The 20,331-nt window shown below is 44.5% G+C and overlaps 1 protein-coding gene across 1 annotated transcript in view; it reads left to right on the top strand.

Annotated features, from left to right (window-relative positions):
• The window catches only part of HSF5 (heat shock transcription factor 5), a 34,538-nt gene that overhangs the window by 9,044 nt on the left and 5,163 nt on the right, over nt 1–20,331 (top strand). The window contains 4 exon segments of the mRNA XM_029081596.2: nt 1,595–1,969; nt 10,206–10,303; nt 13,298–13,807; nt 15,977–16,151. Coding sequence (XP_028937429.1) covers nt 1,595–1,969; nt 10,206–10,303; nt 13,298–13,807; nt 15,977–16,151 — 1,158 coding nt within the window.

Genomic DNA, 20,331 nt, shown 5'->3' with positions numbered 1-20,331 from the left:
AAGTTGAACCCAAGACCTAATTTCCTAAAATTCCACCTCCTTCAACAAGCCTTACCCCGTTAATTCCCCAAACCTCAAGTCACATAGACCCATATCAGTCACCCTTGGAACTTACATATTTATACCCTTTCTCTGCACTTGAGTATACAGGGATGCTTACTATATTCAGAGCACTATAGTAAGCCCTTGGAAGGGAATACTACAACAGAGTTAATAGACACGTTCCCTACCCACAAGGAGCTTTCTTTCAGTCTAAAGGGGAAGATAGATATTAAAATAAATTACAGGCATGTATATAAATGCTGCAGGGCTAAGGGTGGGGAGGCTGTCAAGTATTTAGAGGGTACAGATCCTAGTGCATAGGTGACATAGAAGGGAGACCGTAGGGGAAGTGAGGGCTTAGCTGGGGAAGGCCTCATGGAGGAGATGTGATTTTAAGAAGGCTAGCTCCTCTCTAGACCTGTAGCTCCTTGTGGGTTTCTACTGGTGCGGTTGTATCGTGCTCTTCCAAGCATTTAGCACAGTGCTGTGCACACAGTAAGTGCTCCATAAATACCATTGATTGCTAGATCTTAAGGTGGGGAGAGTGGTGGTCTGCCAGATATGAAGTGGAAGAGAATCCCGGGCCAGAGGGAGGTGGTGGGCAGGCGAGATAGGCCAGAGTGAGGTACAGCGAGTAGGTTGGCTTTAGAGGAGCAAAGCGTGCAGACTGGGTTGAAGAAAGAAACCAGTGAGGTAAGGTAGGCAGGGTTAATCCGACTGAGTGATTTAAAATGGATGGTACGGAGTTTCTGTTTACAGTGAATCTATTCATTCTGAATATTCCATTTGTAAATAATCTTGTCGTCTGTCCCACCTGTTCAAATGTTAGCTCCTTAGGGGCAGGGAGCATGCCTTATGTCTGCTTGTACTTTCCCAGGTGCTTAGCACAGTGCATTTCATCCAGAGGATGCTCAATAAATAGCTTTACTACATCTGCTACTACTACTATTGGATTGTCTCTGTTGCCGAATTGTACTTTCCAAGCGCTTAGTACAGCGGTCTGCACACAGTAAGCGCTCAATAAATACGCTTGAATGAATGAATGAACCTCAGCTATTACTCCTGTTACTAGTTCTGTCAAGACCTATTATTCATTCAACGGTATTTATCGGGCACTTACTATGTGCAGAGCACTGTACTAAGCACTTGGAATGTACAATGCGGCCACAGATAGGGACAATTCCTGCCCAGTGACGGGCTCACAGTCATTAATAGAGTGCCTGGCCTGTAGTAATAATTATTAGTCTAACAATATGGGTTTCCCTGGTGAGAATCGACTGAGAAGGTAAACACTCTCTGACTTGCAAAACACAGGTTCTTAAGAGTCATGATGATTGTTTGGTTAAGTGCCCCTTCCTCCAATTAGAACGTCCACGAAGAGAGGCGTTCTGAACGCAACCTATTGCCAGAAGTGAAATGCTGCCGGGTCAGGGATCTTTGAGGATCCCCTAAATATCCAAATCGAGAATCGTGTATTTTAAGGCCTTCATTTTACTGTGCCTCCAGTGCATCACGACAGACCTGTAAACACGTTCTTATTCTTTTTACGCAGGAACAGCAGCCGCAGGACAGTTTCCCCGGTCGTTCCGGCGAGATGCTCTGTCTCCGTATTCCTACGTATCAACTTCATCCCACAACCACAGCACTTTCCCCCCAAAAGGCTTAGATCGGACGCCGATCCCTCCTAGGACATGGCAGAGCTCCCTTGGGATGCACCCCGGACAGGGGGAGTCTTCCCCCACGTTCTCAGAAAAAGGGGTTCCATTTCCTGTCCTGCAGAGGTTTCCGACCGAGGTCACGTACACCCTCCAGCCCAGCGCCACGTCTGTGCACATTCAGCAAGGACCTCAGGCGATGGTCAGCTCTTCCCAGAAGTACACTAACTTCACCCCCTCAGCTCAGTACTCCCAAGCCTACTATCCAACAGGTAGGAGAAAACTCTAGCACAGTGACCTCCAGAAAATGTGTTGAACTGAATATTTGAAGGAAAAACAACACCCACTCCTCCCGTTATTGTGTGTTTCCCGTATTTACGAAGAGCTCCTGTCTAGTATAAAATCTCTGTGGCCTTTCTAGGAAATCACTCTGCAGGCTCTACGGACATATTTTTGGAATGAAGAATGGTGTCTTAACAGTGAAGCTGGGGCATTAGAGTGGGGGTTAGCTAAGTCACCCACCCCCACATCAGCCTTTCTGGCAGTCTGCACTTGTTCTTCAAACCTCAGCAGATACAGTCTTACTGGTTTTCTTAAATGTATTTCCTGGGTGCAAGACTGCAAAGGCTCATTCAGGGTTTCATTCAGCCTAAGAGAAGCAGAGTTATCTAGTGGTTAAAGCAAGGCCTGGGAGTCCGAAGGACCTGGGTTCTACTCCCCGCTCCCCCACTTGTCTGCTGGCTGACCTTGGGCAAGTCACTTTACTTCTCGGTGCCTCAGTTCCCTCATCTGTAAAACGGTGATTAAGACCGTGAACCCTCCATGGGGCAGGGACTGGGTCTAACCCTATTATCTTATATCTTCCCCTATGCTTAGAACAGTGCTTGGCACATAGTAAGCGCCTAACAGATGTCACAATTATTGTTATGTGTTCTACCCAGAGTTTTAATGAAATAGAAGATCCCTGGGGAAAGAGCTCAGGGAAGAGGTCAGAGAGTCATTCTGTCAGTGTGACTGAATAATCTAGGGGAGTGATTTTTCATAGGTCAAGCCCATCCCTCTGCTTCCGGGCCGGACTAAACTCAGTTTTAGAAGGTAGCATAAGAAGACAAGAAAGGAATCCAAGAGTTAAATTGAACGAGGGATTCAAATATTTCTTTGTCAAATATTTCTTTGCCTCGTTTGTTTGGCATACATCATACATCATATTGGATGCAACTTGCACATTCATTCCCATTGTTGGGTAATTAGCAATAGCTGTAGTTGTGTGCATGTGTCTCTGGACCATGACTGTGCACCACAATCGAGCAGAAGTAATGATTGTTTTGTCTCCCAAGAATATTTAAGGAAACTAATGAACCTGAATTGAGCTCGGGCGGAGCACTTTTTGGGGAGGGCTGCAAGGAAGTTACATCTTCTGCTGGATTGACTCCATTAATGATATTTATTGAGTGCTTGCTGTGTATACAGCACTGTACTAAGCACTTGGGAGAGTATATTACATCAGTGGATCTGGAATTCTAACTTTATTAATCCATTAAAATCTTTTTAAAGTATGTCAATTCCACATTTTCCCTGATTGAATGAGGTCATGATCATCTATTTTGTCAAATAATTGGTTGTCCAGAAATTTTTTAGTGAACATACAGTTTCAAGAAGAAAAATACTAGTAGGTTGTGACTTTGAAAATAGCAAATAACTCAAAAAGAAATTCAGTAAATACCAATGACCAAACTTAAGTGAAGCAACACATTGAGTCCCAATTTTCATAAACAAGGAATCCAGTCAAACATTTAGATTAACAAATGAGCTGGTAAACATTTTTACATCTCAACTATGTGATTATTGTTTTCAAGTTTCATTTTCATTTAAAATTCACCTGAGGGGCACCCTATGGGACTTGTAATTACCCAGTGTGAAAACTGAGGTCTAGGTTAGGAGTCTTTATCTGAAATTGATTCACATCATATGAGCCCATAAATTTAAAAATGGGCAAAAAGGAGAAGCAAGTATTACTCGTGGTATTTTACTGGTGACCAGGATAGTCCCAAGAAACACAAAATAGGATATTGGGGAGGGAGGAAAAAAAAACGTTAACTGGCTTTATCTGGCTTTATTATGGTGTTTTGCACAACGGTAGTTGCTCAATAAATACAACTGCTTGATTTTGGGGGGGGGGCTGAACTTTCCTCTTTAGCACAAATTATCAAAAACTAGCTATACAATTCCCAAGGGCTGTGAGAGTGAACATTTTCTATGGTCGTACTTTGGGATCTACCAAAATCCACAGTAGTAGACAGAGAAAGCCCCTGGAAGTCAAAAAGGATTTGTGGCAAAAAGCACTTGGCTGATATTAATTTACAGAATACAGTCAGTTGTTTTCCTATAATTCAAAAGTTGCTTTGTTGACAAACCCCACGTTAAGGAAAACCCAAGTTTTAAATTCTCCGTGTCCGATGCCATGTTTCCTCCAAGAACCGCATCCCTTCCTGTCCAGACTAATGCAACTTGTCAGGTGAACGTTGCTTAGTTCTAGCCAAACATTCATTCATTTATTCAATCGTATTTATTGATCGCTTACTGTGGGCAGAGCACTGTACTGAGTGCTTGGAAGAGTAAAGTATAACAAACAGACACATTCCCTGTCCACAGTGAGCTTACAGTCTGGATGGGGGAGCTTACAATCTGGATGGGGGGGGATATAATGTTCTTAAACATTAATCCTCTTCATCCTCTTTAACAGTATTGAGAAGTTGTGCTTTGGTAGTACTGGTAGTACTGACCGTACCATCACCAAAAGTCATTTTCTCTGGGCTACCAGCTTGGGGGTCACCAGCTCAGAAAGCTGGTGACTTTCCCTGAAATCACACAGAGTTGGTTAGAGTGTCAGGTACCTGTCCTGCCTCAGTCTTTGCCATAAGTGATAAATGAAGTGACCGAGTTTGGTATGAAACGGACCACTTGATCCGAAAGTTTCATTTCAGGTTCGTAACCAGGTCGATATCATAGTCACGTGGAGCAGAGACCCTTTGAAAACTACAACCAATAAGACCTTGATTTTTGCAAAGTATCATCAGCTCTTAACCCCAGTCCCATGAAACAGCCTTCAGGCCAGACCACTCATAAAAAGTAGTGGCGAGCCGGGGGAATGATCATGATGGGTGGTGGTCTTTCCTTTTTCCAATCTCTTGTCAGCCTACTAAGCGGCTTTTCTTTTCCTTCCATCCTCTTCATCCCTTCTCAGAAGTAAAATGCAATTATCAAGTGTCCCCATTCTATCTACTCTTCTCCATAATTCTTGACTGTAGAATCCAGATTCTCTCGCCCGACCCCAAGCTTACAATTTTCTATTTCAGAGTCGTTTTCCCTTTTGTTCCTTCTTATCATTCTTAAGTGTTACTTTTTTATCCTGTTCCCTACAGTGAAAATTACATTCATGTGACTTTTGTCCTAGAAAAGACCACTTTGAAAACAGACCTCATAAAAAAGAGCAGTCCTTTGGTGAGAGTACAGGTTGGTATCATTCATTTTCATCAGCACCAACATTAACAGGTTTGTAGCCTCACCTTCCCTTCCTTCTTTTTTGAATTCCTGAAACCTTTGATTCATCTGGCTGTTCTTTCTTGAGAGCAGGAATGATGAAAACCAAAAATTTTCCATTTGAAAATGAATTTCACAGTCTTCAGCATATGATTGGCATCCTACTGTGTATTCTTTCAAATTATGCCTTTTCAAGGAAAGCCCTTAGCGAAGTTGTAAGGGCCAGGGGTCATTTAACTCCCACCTGTGTGTGGTTTCCCAGCAATCAGTACAGTGCCCTGCACACAGTGCTTAATATGTATGCTCACTACTACTTTCCCCTTCAACCTAGTCATCCAAACCACCTTACCCACCACGCCCCTCAAATTTAACATAGAAAAACCTCAAGTGTGAAATGGAAATATATATTTGCCTTGATAAAGAATGTAAATGATTATTTTCCTCATACCATCTCCAAAGCACTGACATCCCCAGCGCTGACGAGCAAGCAATAATCTAGGAACAGTTCTGGAGTGAAGGCCTATTGTCATTTCCTTACTGATCAACACAGTTCATATAAAACTATCCTTACCTTGCTCGTGAAGTTTGGAAGTGAAGAGAAACTTTCCGGCCCCATCCAGTAAGGATTATGGTCTCTGTTAAGTGTTTACTATGTGTCAAGCACTGTTCTAAGTGCTGAAGTAGAAACAAGTTAGTTGGACACAGTCCCTTCCCTACACTCCAAGTAGGAGGGAAAACAGCTATTGAATCTCCATATTACAGTTGAGGAAACTTGAGGCATAGGGAAGTGAAGTGACTTGACCAAGTTCACACAGTGAGCAAGTGGCAGAGCCAGGAATTGGAACCCAGGTCCCCTGACTCCCAGGTCCTAAGCTTTTCCTCCTGGCCTTGCTGCTTCCCGACTTCTCCCAGGCCTAATCCCCGAATTGATATACAGATTGGAAATTGCTGTTTTAAGTGGCCCAATCCTTTTATTCTCAGGAGAAACTAGGTCTCCCCAGTCCCGCTCATTGTGTCAGTGTTGCCTAGAGACAATGGATTGTTTCAAAAGAGCGATTGAGAAGTCATTGTACTATGTTGAAGATAAATGTAGAGTGATCTGGAATAGCCTCCCAACAGTCCTCCCTTGAGCTGTTGGGACTATATGGTTGCATTTTTAGTTAGTTAGCATTTGGGTTTTCTATACTGAGATTTCAAGTAGAGAAAAATAAACAGATAGGGGCCCAGATGCTCCTTCCTGACTTTGGAGACTAGTTTCAAACTTCACTGAAATGTTTTCTCTCTTCCTACACCTAATAATAATGATATTAATGATGACAGCATTTGTTAAATGCTTACTCTTTGCCAAGTACTGTACTAAGTGCTGGGGGAGATACAGGATACTCAGATCCGATACAGTCCTTGTCCCACCTGGAGCTCCCAGTCTGAGTAGCAAGGAGAAGAGGGATTTAATTCCTAGGTAGCACATGAGGAAACTCCAGGCACTAAGGAGTTAAGTGACTTGCCCAAGGCAGTTGGCGGAGGCAGTATTAGAATCCAGGTCCTCTGACTCCCAGACCCCTGCTCTTTCCACTAAGCCACACTGCTTCTCTAGAGGGAATGTAATTGTACATGAGTGAAAGTGTAGAAAAAGGTTCTTATGGGCAAAAGATTATAAAAGAATGGCATATCTCTGTATATATATTTTCCATAAGAATGAAAATAACAGGCAAAATGGAGAAGTTATTCTTGTAGGGAAGCTAGAGACAGACGGCATGGAGAAAGTTGTTTCCATAGGAAACTAGACAACAAAGCCAAGCCTGGAAGGTTTTTTTAAAAAAAATTATTATTGTTGTTTTTAATGGAATTTGTTAAGTGCTTACTGTGTGCCAGGCATGGTGCTAAGTAATGGGGTAAGATATAAGTTAATCAGGGTGGACACAGTCCCTGTCCCATATAAGGATCATAGTTTTAATCCCCATTTTACAGATGAAGTAACCGAGGAATGGAGAAGTTAAGTGACTTGCCAAGATCATACAGCAGACACATGATAGGGCTGGGATTAGAACCCAGGTTCTCTGACTCCCAGGCCCAAACTCTTTCCACTAGGCTACGCTGATGAAATGAGGCATTTTCAGATCAGTGAGTGTTTGCTTGTATTTCTCCTTAAGAGTTCTGAGCTTCGGTACTGGTGTAGTTTACCTTGAAATTAAAAGGGGCACTTTGTTTTATTTCTGGGTGCCATAGACATCACTCTTAAGCCCGAGTGTTATTGCCATGGTTGTCAGTGCACCCAAGTAGAAAAGAGTTAAATCTATGGCATTTTCCTGAAGTGCTCAATTCACACCTTATGAGAGTGTATAATGACTAACATATTGCAACTTTGACCTTCATTTTTATCAAGAGGAATTTGCCTTAATAGACCTTAGAAGAGAAAGCAAGTGTTTCTGTGTAAATGCCACAGAATTTTGACCTTTGACCTTGAGGCTCCCCACCAACTCCATTCTTACGTAGGCTTAATTCTCCCATACCAAAAGTTATTTGCTGGGAGCAAGTGAAGTTATTTTCCAAAGAGCATTAAATCCTTCAGACCCCTTTAATCATCATCATCAACATCATCATCAATGGTTTTAGTTGAGCACTTACTCTGTGCAGAGCACTGTATTAAACACTTGGGGGAGTACAATACAACAGTTAGCAAACACTTTCCCAGCCCATAGTGAGCTTACAGTCAGAAGACAGAAATATGAATGAATAATTTATAATAGACCCTAAAACTCTTAAGGTCTAGACTGTAAGCTCCCTGTGAGCAGAGATTGTGTCTCCTAACTCTGTTGTATTGTCCTCTCCCAAACGTTTAGTACAATGCTGTGCACATAGCAGAGGTTCACTAAATGCCAAAGATTGACTTAGTATAGTGCAGTAATTTGTCCTGTAGGTAGGTGTGCAGTATATTCAATGGAGTCCTTTTAGCAAAAGGGAGAATTAAGCTCACTCATTATTTCCTTTGATTTGGCTTCTATATCTTCTTTAAGCGGAATTAGGGCAATTTTGGCTGGAATCTGGTTTTGGTTTGTTACATACCCCAGGGTCTTCCCCTCTTACAGATCTATCCCTAACTCTCCTTGTGTAACCGGATTCCTTAGGGCTCTTGCTATATTCTGGTACCTCTTTAGGCACACATTAGCCCTAGTATCCTATTCTTAGCCAGTGTTCTTTCTGTATAATTCAGGGTTTTGGGGGGCAACTTTCAAAGCAGAGAGGTGTCAGAGGGTGCATTCTCAGTCACTTCTTTTAGAAAAACAGCATTGTGAATACAGAAGGAGTCGGGAATCTGGGCATCAGCAGTGTCTAAAGAAATACAGCAGATGCCCAAGATTTCTGGTGCTTGCCTAGATCCTTTTTCTGGTACCCTTTTTCTGTGAAGCCTGAATGAGCATTTTCTTGTTGGGCCACTTGAGGATTGCTCTGAAACTTAGGTCTCTGTTGCCATCCATCCTCCCTCGGCCTCTCACAAAGGGGGGAATCCCTTCCTTTGGACTCCAAGACACCCTCCCAACTTCTCACCATACTCCTGCCTTTTTGGCTGAATCTTGCCTTCTAGGGAACCAGTGCCTTAACCAGTAGAAGCAGGGAAGTGCTTGTAACAGATTAATATCTGTCACATAACTTTATGAGGCATTCTTTGAGGAATGCACCACACAGCCTGGGAAGGGTAAAATAGAGGACATCTATAGAGTGTTTAATAGAAAATTTCCATATCGGGGTTAATCTCAAGTGTAAGATACTTGGGGTTTGATTTTGATATCACAAATTTAAATTATGGGAGAGGAAGTGGGAAGGTTGCCAAGACATCCCTAACTCCCTCCTACCCGTTCATCCGTCTTTTCATCCTTCCCGGCCATAATGACAATAGGAACAACAACGATTGTGGAATTTGTTAAGTACTTATTATGTGCCAAGAACTAGGGTAGAGTCAATAGAATGCAAGCAGATCAGTCAGTCACAGTTCTAAGCTGATGATCCCCAGATAAATCTTGCTAGCCCTGACCTTTCATCTCTTCTGCTATTTTGCATTTCCTTTCACCCCCAGGGCATTTCCACACGGCAGCCTCACCAATACCTTAAACTCAATATATTTAAAACTGACCATCTTCTCTCCTATTTCCAGTCCTTACCGCACTCGGCAGCCCAAAACATTTTTCTCCCAGGTCGATTCACACATCCCTGTCTGCTTATTGGACAACACAAAAGGTTACCCGTTTCTTTTCACAGAAAGGAGAAATTCCAACCCACTGGCTTTGAGGAATTCCATCAGCTCTCTGCCTCTTATCTGTTCTCTTTTCCCACTACAGCTGTCATCCTTCATTCCTCACCAACTATCCTTCTCAGTATTTCTCCTTCTCTACTTTCCCACCTTGCTCACCCCCTTCCTCCTGTCTTCAGATCCACCAGATCACAGCTCTTCCACATCTTTAAAGCCCCATCTTCTCCGGGACTCATCCCAGGAAAGCCAAACCGTTTCAAATTTTCCTAAGAGTCAGAAAAATGGAGCAGTTTCGCAGGTCGAAAGAGTCAAAATTATTTTTACACTATTTCCACCAGAGGGCACTTTCCCATTGGATGTAAGGAATGAAACAGAGTAAAAATGTTTCAGCTGACAAACTAAGGAAAATCCGAACCTCAGCAAAATATATATATATCTGCCCCACTCTTAATGAAACATCCATTTCTGTTGAAAATACATGCTTTACTCCTCATTTTTCCAAGTTGGAAAGAATCGTATCCTTCCTATTAGGAGCGAACCCACTGCCAAGGTGTGACGGTTACCCTATAGTCAGTATGTTTGCAGCAAGAAATATATACTAAATGTCATAGAAATAAATTAAAGTCGACTGGTTCAGTGTCTCTAATATGGGAAGGGAGTAACCTATATAGAGTTGAGATTTTATTGTAATTGGTGACTTTTCTGTGTTTGATCCGTTCCAGCTGTACTTCAGTGTTGCTCTCCATCCACCCACGTGGATGCTCTCAGTAGTTGTGTTAGTCCCACTGCCTCGTCCTATGCACACTGCAGTTATTTTCAGGTGAGTGCTCTGAGATCACGGAGATGCTCTGTGCTTTCTGGGCAGGGTTAGTAAAGGATGGAATTTCTAAGTAGAAGTGTTTTGAGCTTGTAAATATGCATAAGTGAAATTTTAGTCCATGTAAAACCACGGATCCATTTTTACATTTGTCACCAGCCCCCTCAGCTTTTTGGTGCATTAATCCAAATGCCTGGAAAATTAACTTAAAAACAGCTCACGCTGAAGAATGAGAGTGGTTCATCTTTAGTCAGGGATGTTAGAAGTACCTCTGTTCTCAAAGTAGGAAGGGGACAAAGGCAGAAATGATGTAGTAAATACCGAGAAACAAAATGTATTAGTTTATTTTTAACTTTATCCCCCAAACTGCTATTTAACATTTCTCAGAGGCTCAACCAAGTCCTGAGCCCTGTGCTGAAAGTATAGAGAGTAGCAGATCTTGATTTTCATCTCATCCTTTAGAGTGGGAGCTTCTTGAGAGCAGGGATTGTTTCTTACTTCTCAAGCAGTTCGTCCAGTGCATTGCACTGAGTACTCGTTAAAAACTAATGCTATTCTTTCAAGGACAAGATGATAGTAGAAGTAATGATAACAGTAGAAGTAATAGCAGTATTTATTAATTCCTTTCCACATGCAGAGCCCCATAGTAAGCTCTGGCAGAATATACATAGGTGGGAATTAGACACTGTGCTTGTTCCTTGGGGGGCTCACAATCACAGAGTGTAAATGGGGAGAGGGATTGAAGACACACGTCAGGAGTGACGAAACATTAGAACACACACAGATACATAAAAGACACTCAAAATGAGGCCCAAATGAGGGTCAAAATAGGCTCAAATACACGCTATGTATTAAATCCTTTCAGTGTATTATGCTCTGGGGAGAAATTCAAGAAGATTGATTCAGCCATGAATCAATCAGGGGTCTCACTGCCTAGAAGGTGAAGGGAGGACAGCCACACGGGGGGGAAAACAACCAGTAGAGGAAATTCAACCTGAAAAACAACAAAAAGTTCATTACTGCTGCCAGGAGGAGTCTTCGGGGCCCTGATGATTGACGGCAGGGCCATCTTTAGACTCAACCAACTCAACCGTCTCAGCAATGGAGGAGGAGGTGTGGCACCACACTGGTGGCCGACAGGATGGTGGTGGGCCTGAGGATGTGGAGTCCCCCCATTCCCAAATCCCCTCCCCGAGGAGCCCGGTACCACTGGCTAGAGGCTCAGATCACTGTCAGCCTTCCCCCTCCCTGTCCACTCCTGGGAAGGGCAGGGCCAGGAGCCCTGACGGTGGGTAGCATCACGGAGAAGCAGCGTGGCTCAGTGGAAAGAGCACGGGCTTTGGAGTCAGGGCTCATGAGTTCGAATCCCAGCTCTGCCACTTGTCGGCTGTGTGACTGTGGGCAAGTCACTTAACTTCTTCGTGCCTCAGTTCCCTCATTTGTAAAATGGGGATTAAGACTGTGAGCCCCACGTGGGACAACCTGATTCCCCTATGTCTACCCCAGCGCTTAGAACAGTGCTCGGCACATAGTAAGCGCTTAACAAATACCAACATTATTATTATTATTATTATGATGGCGAGAGGGGCGTCTCCCGAGGACACTTCCTCGTGGCCACTTCCGGCTTCCGGACATCAACAGAGTAATGCCCTATTCTGGAAGGCTTGGATGTGAGTGAACCAGTCTGTTATAGAGTTCCTTTCATTTTTCTCTCCAAAGTTGAGAACAACACTCCTCCACTCTACGAGAGGACACAGGAACCGAGGCTGGGGTTCCCTGGGACGAGCACATTGATCTTTGTTAGGAATCTCCCCATACCTGGCCAGAGAGATCATTCCAAGTGCTGTCCCTGCAGTAAGTTGTGGGTGGGATGTTGGTACCTCTGGCTGGGACTGATGCTACTTGGCAGCAGAACCTACCTTAGTCATCGGCACATTCTTTGTAAGCCTTTTGGCACCAACAGATGATTTCCATCATCACCCTCATGCCTACTTGGTATTTCACTGCAGCAGTTCAAAATCTAAGGACAGGGCCATTTTCCAAAGTGCCGTTCATTTCATCTACTAGGAGACTTATTAGGACAAAATGCAACCACTCCCCGACTGGCCAAAGAAGTTAAAAACATGTCCCGTTTGGCAGGGCTACAGGTATGGGGTCTGAGAAATCTCCTCTCCATGTGTCTCACACAGTTATCTGGGATTAACCACTACCAAAACATGCTCTTAGACTGGTCATTTCCAGCCGTGGCTACGTAAATCGGAAGGACCCGGGTTTTAATCCTGGCTCTGCCACTTGTCTGCTGTGTAACCCTGGGTAAATGACTTTATTGCTCTGGGCCTCAGTTACCTCATCTGTAAAATGGGGGTTAAGACTGTGAGCCCCATGTGGGACGTGGACTTTGTCCAACCTGATTAGCTCATATCTACCCCAGTGCTTAATCCAGGGGTTGGCACATATTAAGCACTTACTAAATACCATGAAAAAAAGGCGCACCTAGGACTCACAGCAGAGGACTAGCCTAAGTACTATCCTTAGTACAGTGCCTGGCACATAGTAAGCATTTAGGAAGTGCCATTAAAAAATCCCACAAAGTTCTGGCATCCCATCTTCCCAGGGCTCCTGGGTTTATGTTCATTAACTTTGTCTTTAGAGAAGCAGCACGGCCTAGTTGCAAGAGCCCGGGCTCAGGAGTCAGAGGCCGTGGATTCTAATCCTGGCTCTGCCGCTTGTCTGCTGTGTGACCTTGGGGAAGTCATTTCACTTCTCTGTGCCTCAGTTCCCTCATCTGTAAAATGGTGATTGAGATTGTGAGCCCCACGTGGGACAACCTGATTGCCTTGTATCTCCCCCAGCGCTTAGAACACTGCTTGGCACGTAGTAAGCGCTTAACAAAGACCATAATCATAACAATAATTTATCTCTGTGCAGCTTTGCTTCTGGGGCACATTTCTTTTACCCAGTGTCCTCATCACAGGCCACCATTTCTTATTTCCCCAGAGTCCTCCGCTGCAGTCCTCCTACCCGGTGGAATTTCTGCCCACTAACTGGTCTTGCAGTGCCACTGATGAAAATAAAAAGACAGAAGTAAATCTGGAAGCGGTCTTTCAGATTGTCGACGAGCTGCATTCATCCCCCAAACTGGAGATGGTGAAGGTGGAGCCCGTGGAGATTCAGGGCCCTGCCTCCCAGCCTAACCGAGGCCCGCATATTCTGACCAACTCCAGCAGCAGTAGCAACAGCAACGGGACTTCGTGCCAGGCCAGCCAGCTGGAGCCTCTTACACCAGTAAGCTCAGATATAACATCCTTTGTTGTCGGAACCGATAAAGCCATTACCTGTTCTCTTCCACAGTCATCTGAGTATATCTATACTATCCACCCTGCTCAGCCTGCGGAACCTGCATCTCTCCAACAAGCTCACATAAAGCTGAAGGAGCCACTGAGCCATCACCAGTCTCCATCTTCTGTAATGTTCATCCAGGAGGGGCTCTCCTTCGGCGCACACCAGGTAAGATGTTAAATCCCACGGCGGCGCAGGGCCCCACACCAGGGGCTCTTTGTCACACGGAGGCCCTGATTTTAATTGGAATCTTCAGAGCCGATTCGACCTTCCGTCAGATGAATCCCAGCCCGTGAAGTGCTGCCGAGAAGGCAGACTAGTTCCCCAGTTCCATTCGGCGGGGTCTTTAGTCGAGGCGATCACTTCCTCCAGCCTCTGCTCTGCTTCCACAAGGAGAATCAAGAGGCAGGTGCGGGCATCCCCCGACTTGTTCTCACCGAGTAGCACTTACCTCCGGGGAGAGTTCACCAAGGCTTTCCCCACATAGAGAATGGCTCTGTTATCATGTGCCTAGTATGATGTTCCCCCTGGGGCGACTTGATATGGCCTAGAGGAAAGAGCGCAGGTCTGACGGGCAGGAGCCTAGTCATAGTCCCAAATCTTGTCTGCCCCTGGTCTGCTTTGTGGTCGGGGACAAGATGCTCTCTGTGCCTCGATTTCCTCATTTGTAAAATGGAGCTAAAATGGAGTACCTGTCTCCCTTTTACATCAAAAGGGACGTTGTGAGGAGATATCGTTGCCAAAGTCTTTGGAAGAATAATTGCTTGACAAATTCAAGGCATAATTTACCATGGGTTGGATTATAGGTATATCCTATCATTGTTTCGGCTTATGACTGGGTTTATCTAGGATTCTACTACATCCAAATTAGGTGGGGAACTCACTTAAGTTTTGGGCGCCTCACGAAACACCTCTGTTACTCGGAAGTCTTGCCCTTTGGAATTTTTATCAGAAAAGTCGAAAGCGGAAGTGATTTGCATGGAATGTTCCCTGCAAATGCATTCATTTCTGTGAATCCCCAGACCTTCCAACCATCCTCATCACGTAGAGGAAACAGGTGGGGTAAATTGCAGCTTTTGGGTGCTTTTGTTACATCCCTCTTCACTGAAGAAAGTAATTAGAAACTGGAGGAATGGCGAATGGTTTTTGGTTCCTGAAGAGGAGGATAACTGCCCTACTTGCAGAGAGTCAAACTCTGCAACCCAGGTTGCTCAGGTTGGTAAAACCAGCCCCTCGATGGGAATCTATCTGAATGAAGAATGAACACGTATCCTGTGAGCTAGGGTTGCAAGTAACTTCATGCTGTTTGATTCATTTTAGCCTGACCTGATGGTTCTCGGGAACTAGTCAGCATGGCCTGTTGGTGATCCCCAAGAGAACCATTTGGCAATTGTTTCTTTTCATTGCTTGCCAGTTTTTAACTCCAGTGTCTCTTGATTCCACTCCCCTTTCAAGATGGTACTCTTGGGCTTTGAGCTCCAGAAAATTCGGTATTTGGAGAATTTTCAAACTGTATTCTGACAGGGAGGCCTGGGAGTAAGACCTGTGGATTCCTTCCTGTGATAGATATGCTTACTACTTCAAGTATGTCATTGAAAAAAGGCCCCAACATATCTGACTGCCTTTTGTCCTTCCTATCCCCTCCCTGAAGCTTCAGATTTCATGTTTAAGAACTGCATTCCTGCAGAGCTGAAGTTATTTCAGTAACAGGCTTTTTGAATATTCAACTCCTGAGGTATGTCAGTGGAAAAATCAACACAAATCCACCTTTCTTTTATCTTTTTGGGCAGGAAAATGTTCCTCTTGTGGAGTGATTTCATGACATAATTTAGCCTTTAAGATAAATTTGTAAAGAAACAGTGCAGGTTTAAAAAATGGGCATCTAAAACTAACAATTTTGCTTGCCAAGGGTACAGATTAGCCCCAGAGGCAATCTCGTTGATCTTAAACCGATGATTTGCTTGTTGTTGTTTTTTCATTATTTGGGGAAAGGTACTTCTTACTATGCCAGTATTCAGTTTTTTTCAGCACAATGGAAGCTGCGTGCTCTAATGAAGAGGAGGAACTATTCAAGCACATCTGATGGATCATGCCCCTGCAATAGATATTCCCTTGAGGAAAGATGTGGGGCTGACATAGATCTTTGGTACCTAATGCAGACACAGAGGTGAAGGGCCAGCTCAATCAGTCAATCAATCAATGGCATTTATTGAGCGCTTACTAAGTTCTGAGCACTGTACTAAGCACTTGGGAGACTACAGTACAACAGAATTAGCGGATACGTTCCTTGCCCATAACAAGCTTCCAGTCTAGAGTAATGAGGATTTTTTTTTTTAGGTGGATGCCAGTTTCAAGTGCCAAACCAATCCACCTGAGAACATCATGTCTTCAGAGGTTGGCTTCCTCATTGCAGATGTTGGATCTGCTAGCAAACCTACCAAAGACACCATTTCTTCCACTCCAGTCAGATACAGAGAGCGAAGGAGCAGTTCACAGAAAGGCAAGTCACCTGGTAAGGTGCTTTCTTTCTGTTTTGTTTTGTTTTTCCTTTTCAGAGTTTGCCACTGTCTACAACTCAGGGGCAAAGCAATCAAGAAGCGGATTAAAGAAGGAAAGGGGCTTCCTTCTGGGTGGGCCTTCAGTTCACTTTGTTTATCCTGCAGCCTTCTACAGCTCCTTTCACCATGGCTTTTTTTTTCGCTCGGAATTTATCAGTTATTTTTCCAAACACTTCAGTTGGAGACAGTTGGACTACTCTCCCCAGTCTACATCTAGTGAATTAAAAGTTCGAGAAAATAGGATCTCTAGAAAGAGGTGAAAGGAATGGGGGTTATCTAGCCCAGAGAAAGCCAGGGTGAAGAGGGGGGGCCTAACTACTTCAAGCAGTTTAGAGAATATTGTGTGGATTGAGATAGGTCTGATCTATCTTCAAAGAGGATAGATTGAGAGGGGAAAATATTTAAAAATGCAGTGTAGGCATTAGGAAAAACTTCCACACCACAAAGTCTCTGCATTATTGGAGTTTGGGTTGCTTGATCATTAGGCAGTTTGGGCAGTCGCCCAGGGCCCACTGCTGCTTCTGTGGGAAAGGTAAGACATTGGCAGCAAAGTAGAGTGGCGCCAAGGTAGAAGAAACAGTTCTATGAGTCCCTTCCCAACCCCACTGTTTTCCAGAAGGGTCTGTGAGGGGCATGGCGGTGGGTTAAGAGCAGGGAGGAGGGGCCGGACACCAGTGCCCACTCTCTGGTTGCCCCACTGTAGGTACTGTGGTCTTCAAAAAATGACCTAACGATACTGGGATGAAGGAAAATTTGGAACGTGGTAGGGATCCATTACATTATATTTGGCTCAGGCCTTTTGGGTCGTGGTCCTGAGTAGAATTTTTTTTTTCCTCCTATGGTATTTGTTAAGCACTTTCTAGGTACCAGGCTGGGGTAGATATATGCTAATGAGGTTGGACGCAGTCCATGTCCCACATGGGGCTCACAGTCTCAATTCCCATTTTACAGAGGAGGTAACAGATGCACAGAGAAGTGAAGTGACTTACATAGCGGACAAGTGGCAGAGCTGGGATTTGAGCCCAGGTCTTTCCGACTCCCAGGCCCAAGGGGTAGTTTGATCTCCCATCCTCCTGTCTCTCCCCGCTTCAGCCTATACTTCGTTCTGCTGCCCGGATTATCTTTCTGCAGAATGCTGTGGGCATGAGCACTCCCCTCCTCAAAAATCTCCAGTGGTTGCCTATCAACTTTCGCATGAAGCAAAAACTCCTCACTCTTGGCTTCAAAGCTCTCCATCACCTGGCCCCCTCCTACCTCACCTCCCTTCTCTCCTCCTATAGCCCAGCCCACACACTCCGCTCCTCTGGTGCCGCTCACCTCCTCACTGGGCCTCGTTCCCACCTGTCCCGCCATCGACCCCTGGCCCACGTCCCACCTCTGACCTGGAATGCCCTCCCTCCTCACTTATGCCAACTAACTCTCTTCCCCTCTTCAAAGCCCTACTGAGAGCTCATCTCCTCCAGGAGGCCTTCCCAGACTGAGCTTTCCCTTTCCCTCTGTTCCTCCTCCCCTCCCCATTCCCCCACTCCCTCCCTCTGCTCTACCCCCTTCCCCTCCCCACAGCATTTGTATATATTTGTACATATTTATTACTCTATTTATTTATTAATGATGTGCATTTATCTATGATTCTATTCAGCTATTTTGTTGGTAGTGATGCCAGTTTACTTGTTTTGTTTTGTTGTCCGTCTCCCCCTTCTAGATTGTTGGGTAGGGATTGTCTCTATCTGTTGCTGAATTGTACTTTCCAACCACTTAGTACAGTGCTCTGCACACAGTAGGCGCTCAATAAATACAATTGATTGAATGAATGAATACACAGATGAGAATTAGATACGGTCCCTGTCCCTTCGTGGGCCTCACAATCTAAAGGAAAGGAAGTGGATTACTAGTTGTTATCTTATTTCTGTTCTTCGGCAAATATAGGGACACTATTTTTATACTGTCTCCATATATTTCCTCTCCATGTGTTTGGAAAACATTTGGTTTATTTTCCTGCAAAAATAATTGCTAATTATGCTTGATTTTTCAGGCCCGTGGCAGTTATTTGCCTAGTCATGTGCCACGACTATTTTGCTGTCTGACTATGGGGGTTTGGGCCCAGCACCTCTTGGCAAAGGTCATTCTTTTCTTCACTTTCCCTACTAAGAGTTCCCATCATTTCTTTTTGACGTCAGCCATTGACGTTCATGATGAAGTGTGTTCTTGGTATTGAGACTTTGGACAGAACCACCGGAATGTGGCCACATCGTTTATATCCTCTTGTTCAAGGAACATGCCTTTCACTGTCATAATCCTCCCAGCCAACGAATGGCCAGAGTGGCTGTCTGCACTGAGGGGTGGGTGCTCAGAGAGAAAGCCACCTTCAGATCACTTGGACCCACGGTCCAGTCATTTATACTTTGAACTTCACTGAGTCTGGGGGCTTTATGTCCCAGGGGTCCTGATGGTCAGTGACTAAGAAGCCTAGTCCAGTGACTTAAACTTCTTTGCAGAGTCTGGGACAAGCCCCAAGGAGTGCCTTCCACATCAGAGTATTGGGTTGCTAAAGTTGCCCGTTTTTGCTTCCTGATGCTGCTCGATACCTTGTCGAGCGTAGGTTGCTCTTAAGTGGATCTTGGCGCCAGGTGGTGATTTGCAGTTTGTGGTTTGCGGTCAACCTCTTCTTGACCTTTTTTTCACTGAAGGGGTTCTAGTTGATTGGGCCATTTGACTAGAACCAGAATATGGTGACCGCTAGAGTTTCCCATCCCTGATAGGCAGGCGTGATCAGTGTTTAGAATGCTTAGACCAGAGGCATTTAGTCACCACCTATGTTTAATGGAACAAGGTTTTGGATCCAAGTAGATAATCAAATTAGGGTTTATTCAAACCACTTCAGTTCTGTTATGGGGTTTCCACCAACCTGGAGTTGACCCAAGTTCAAATCCTGTCTTAATAATAATCACAATAATAATAATAATACTTGCTAAGTGCTTACTACATGTCAAACACTGTTCAAAGCACTAGGGTGGATATGAGATAATCAGGTTGGACACAGTCTCTGTCCCACCCAGGGGTCACAGTCTAAGTAGGAGGGAATAGGATTTAATCCCCATTTTACAGATGCGGAAACTGAGGCACAGAGAACTTAAGTGACTTACCCAAGGTCACACAGCAGACCGGTTGCATACTTGGGATTAGAACCCAGGTCCTTTGACTCCCAGGGCTGTGCTCTTTCCAGTAGGCAATGCTACTTCCCAATCTTGATAAAAGAAACACTGCTGCATACCACTTTTTTTTTGTTGTTTTTTTCCTTTGCATCCCAAGTGAGGAATGCAGACTATTTAAAGGATAAACTCAAGCCCACTTCCCTCCCTTAAAGAAAGGCATGCCGGAGTGCCATCAACCCAGTTTAGCACTCCAAAAACCATTGCTGTAGAGTTCTTAAAGACCTTGGGGCCTTTCCCCTCCCCAGCCAACACAGCCACTGTGTTGCAGACAGACTTCTGGTCCATGTCGAGTTCCACAACTAAGTTTCCTGTTGGAGTAAAGTGACATTAACACACTGAAACAACTGGTTGTTCCAAACTCTGTTTGCTTTGCTATTTATGAACCTTTTTGTGCTTCCTCACTTCCAAACAAGCAGCTTCTTTTTCCTCGGGAGTTCACACCAAGCCAAAAGGATAAAACAGATGGCTTTCTGGTCTGCCACTTTCTGGGTTACTGGGGGACAAGTACTAGAAGACAATTCTGAGGTCCGGCCAGGGAAGGTGGTTAGGTTCATTCATTCAATAGTATTTATTGAGCGCTTACTATGTGCAGAGCACTGTACTAAGCACTTGGGATGAACAAGTCGGCAACAGATAGAGACAGTCCCTGCCGTTTGACGGGCTTACAGTCTAATCGGGGGAGATGGACAGGCAAGAACAATGGCAATAAATAGAGTCAAGGGGAAGAACATCTCGTAAAAACAATGGCAACTAAATAGAATCGAGGCGATGTACATTTCATTAACAAAATAAATAGGGTAATGAAAATATATACAGTTGAGCAGACGAGTACAGTGCTGTGGGGATGGGAAGGGAGAGGTGGAGGAGCAGAGGGAAAAGGGGAAAAAGAGGGTTTAGCTGCGGAGAGGTAAAGGGGGGGTGG

The sequence above is a fragment of the Ornithorhynchus anatinus genome, chromosome 17 (assembly GCF_004115215.2).
Source record: "Ornithorhynchus anatinus isolate Pmale09 chromosome 17, mOrnAna1.pri.v4, whole genome shotgun sequence".
NCBI lineage: Eukaryota > Metazoa > Chordata > Mammalia > Monotremata > Ornithorhynchidae > Ornithorhynchus > Ornithorhynchus anatinus.
Note: the sequence above shows the minus strand (reverse complement) of the source record. Positions and strands in the feature narration are given on the sequence as shown.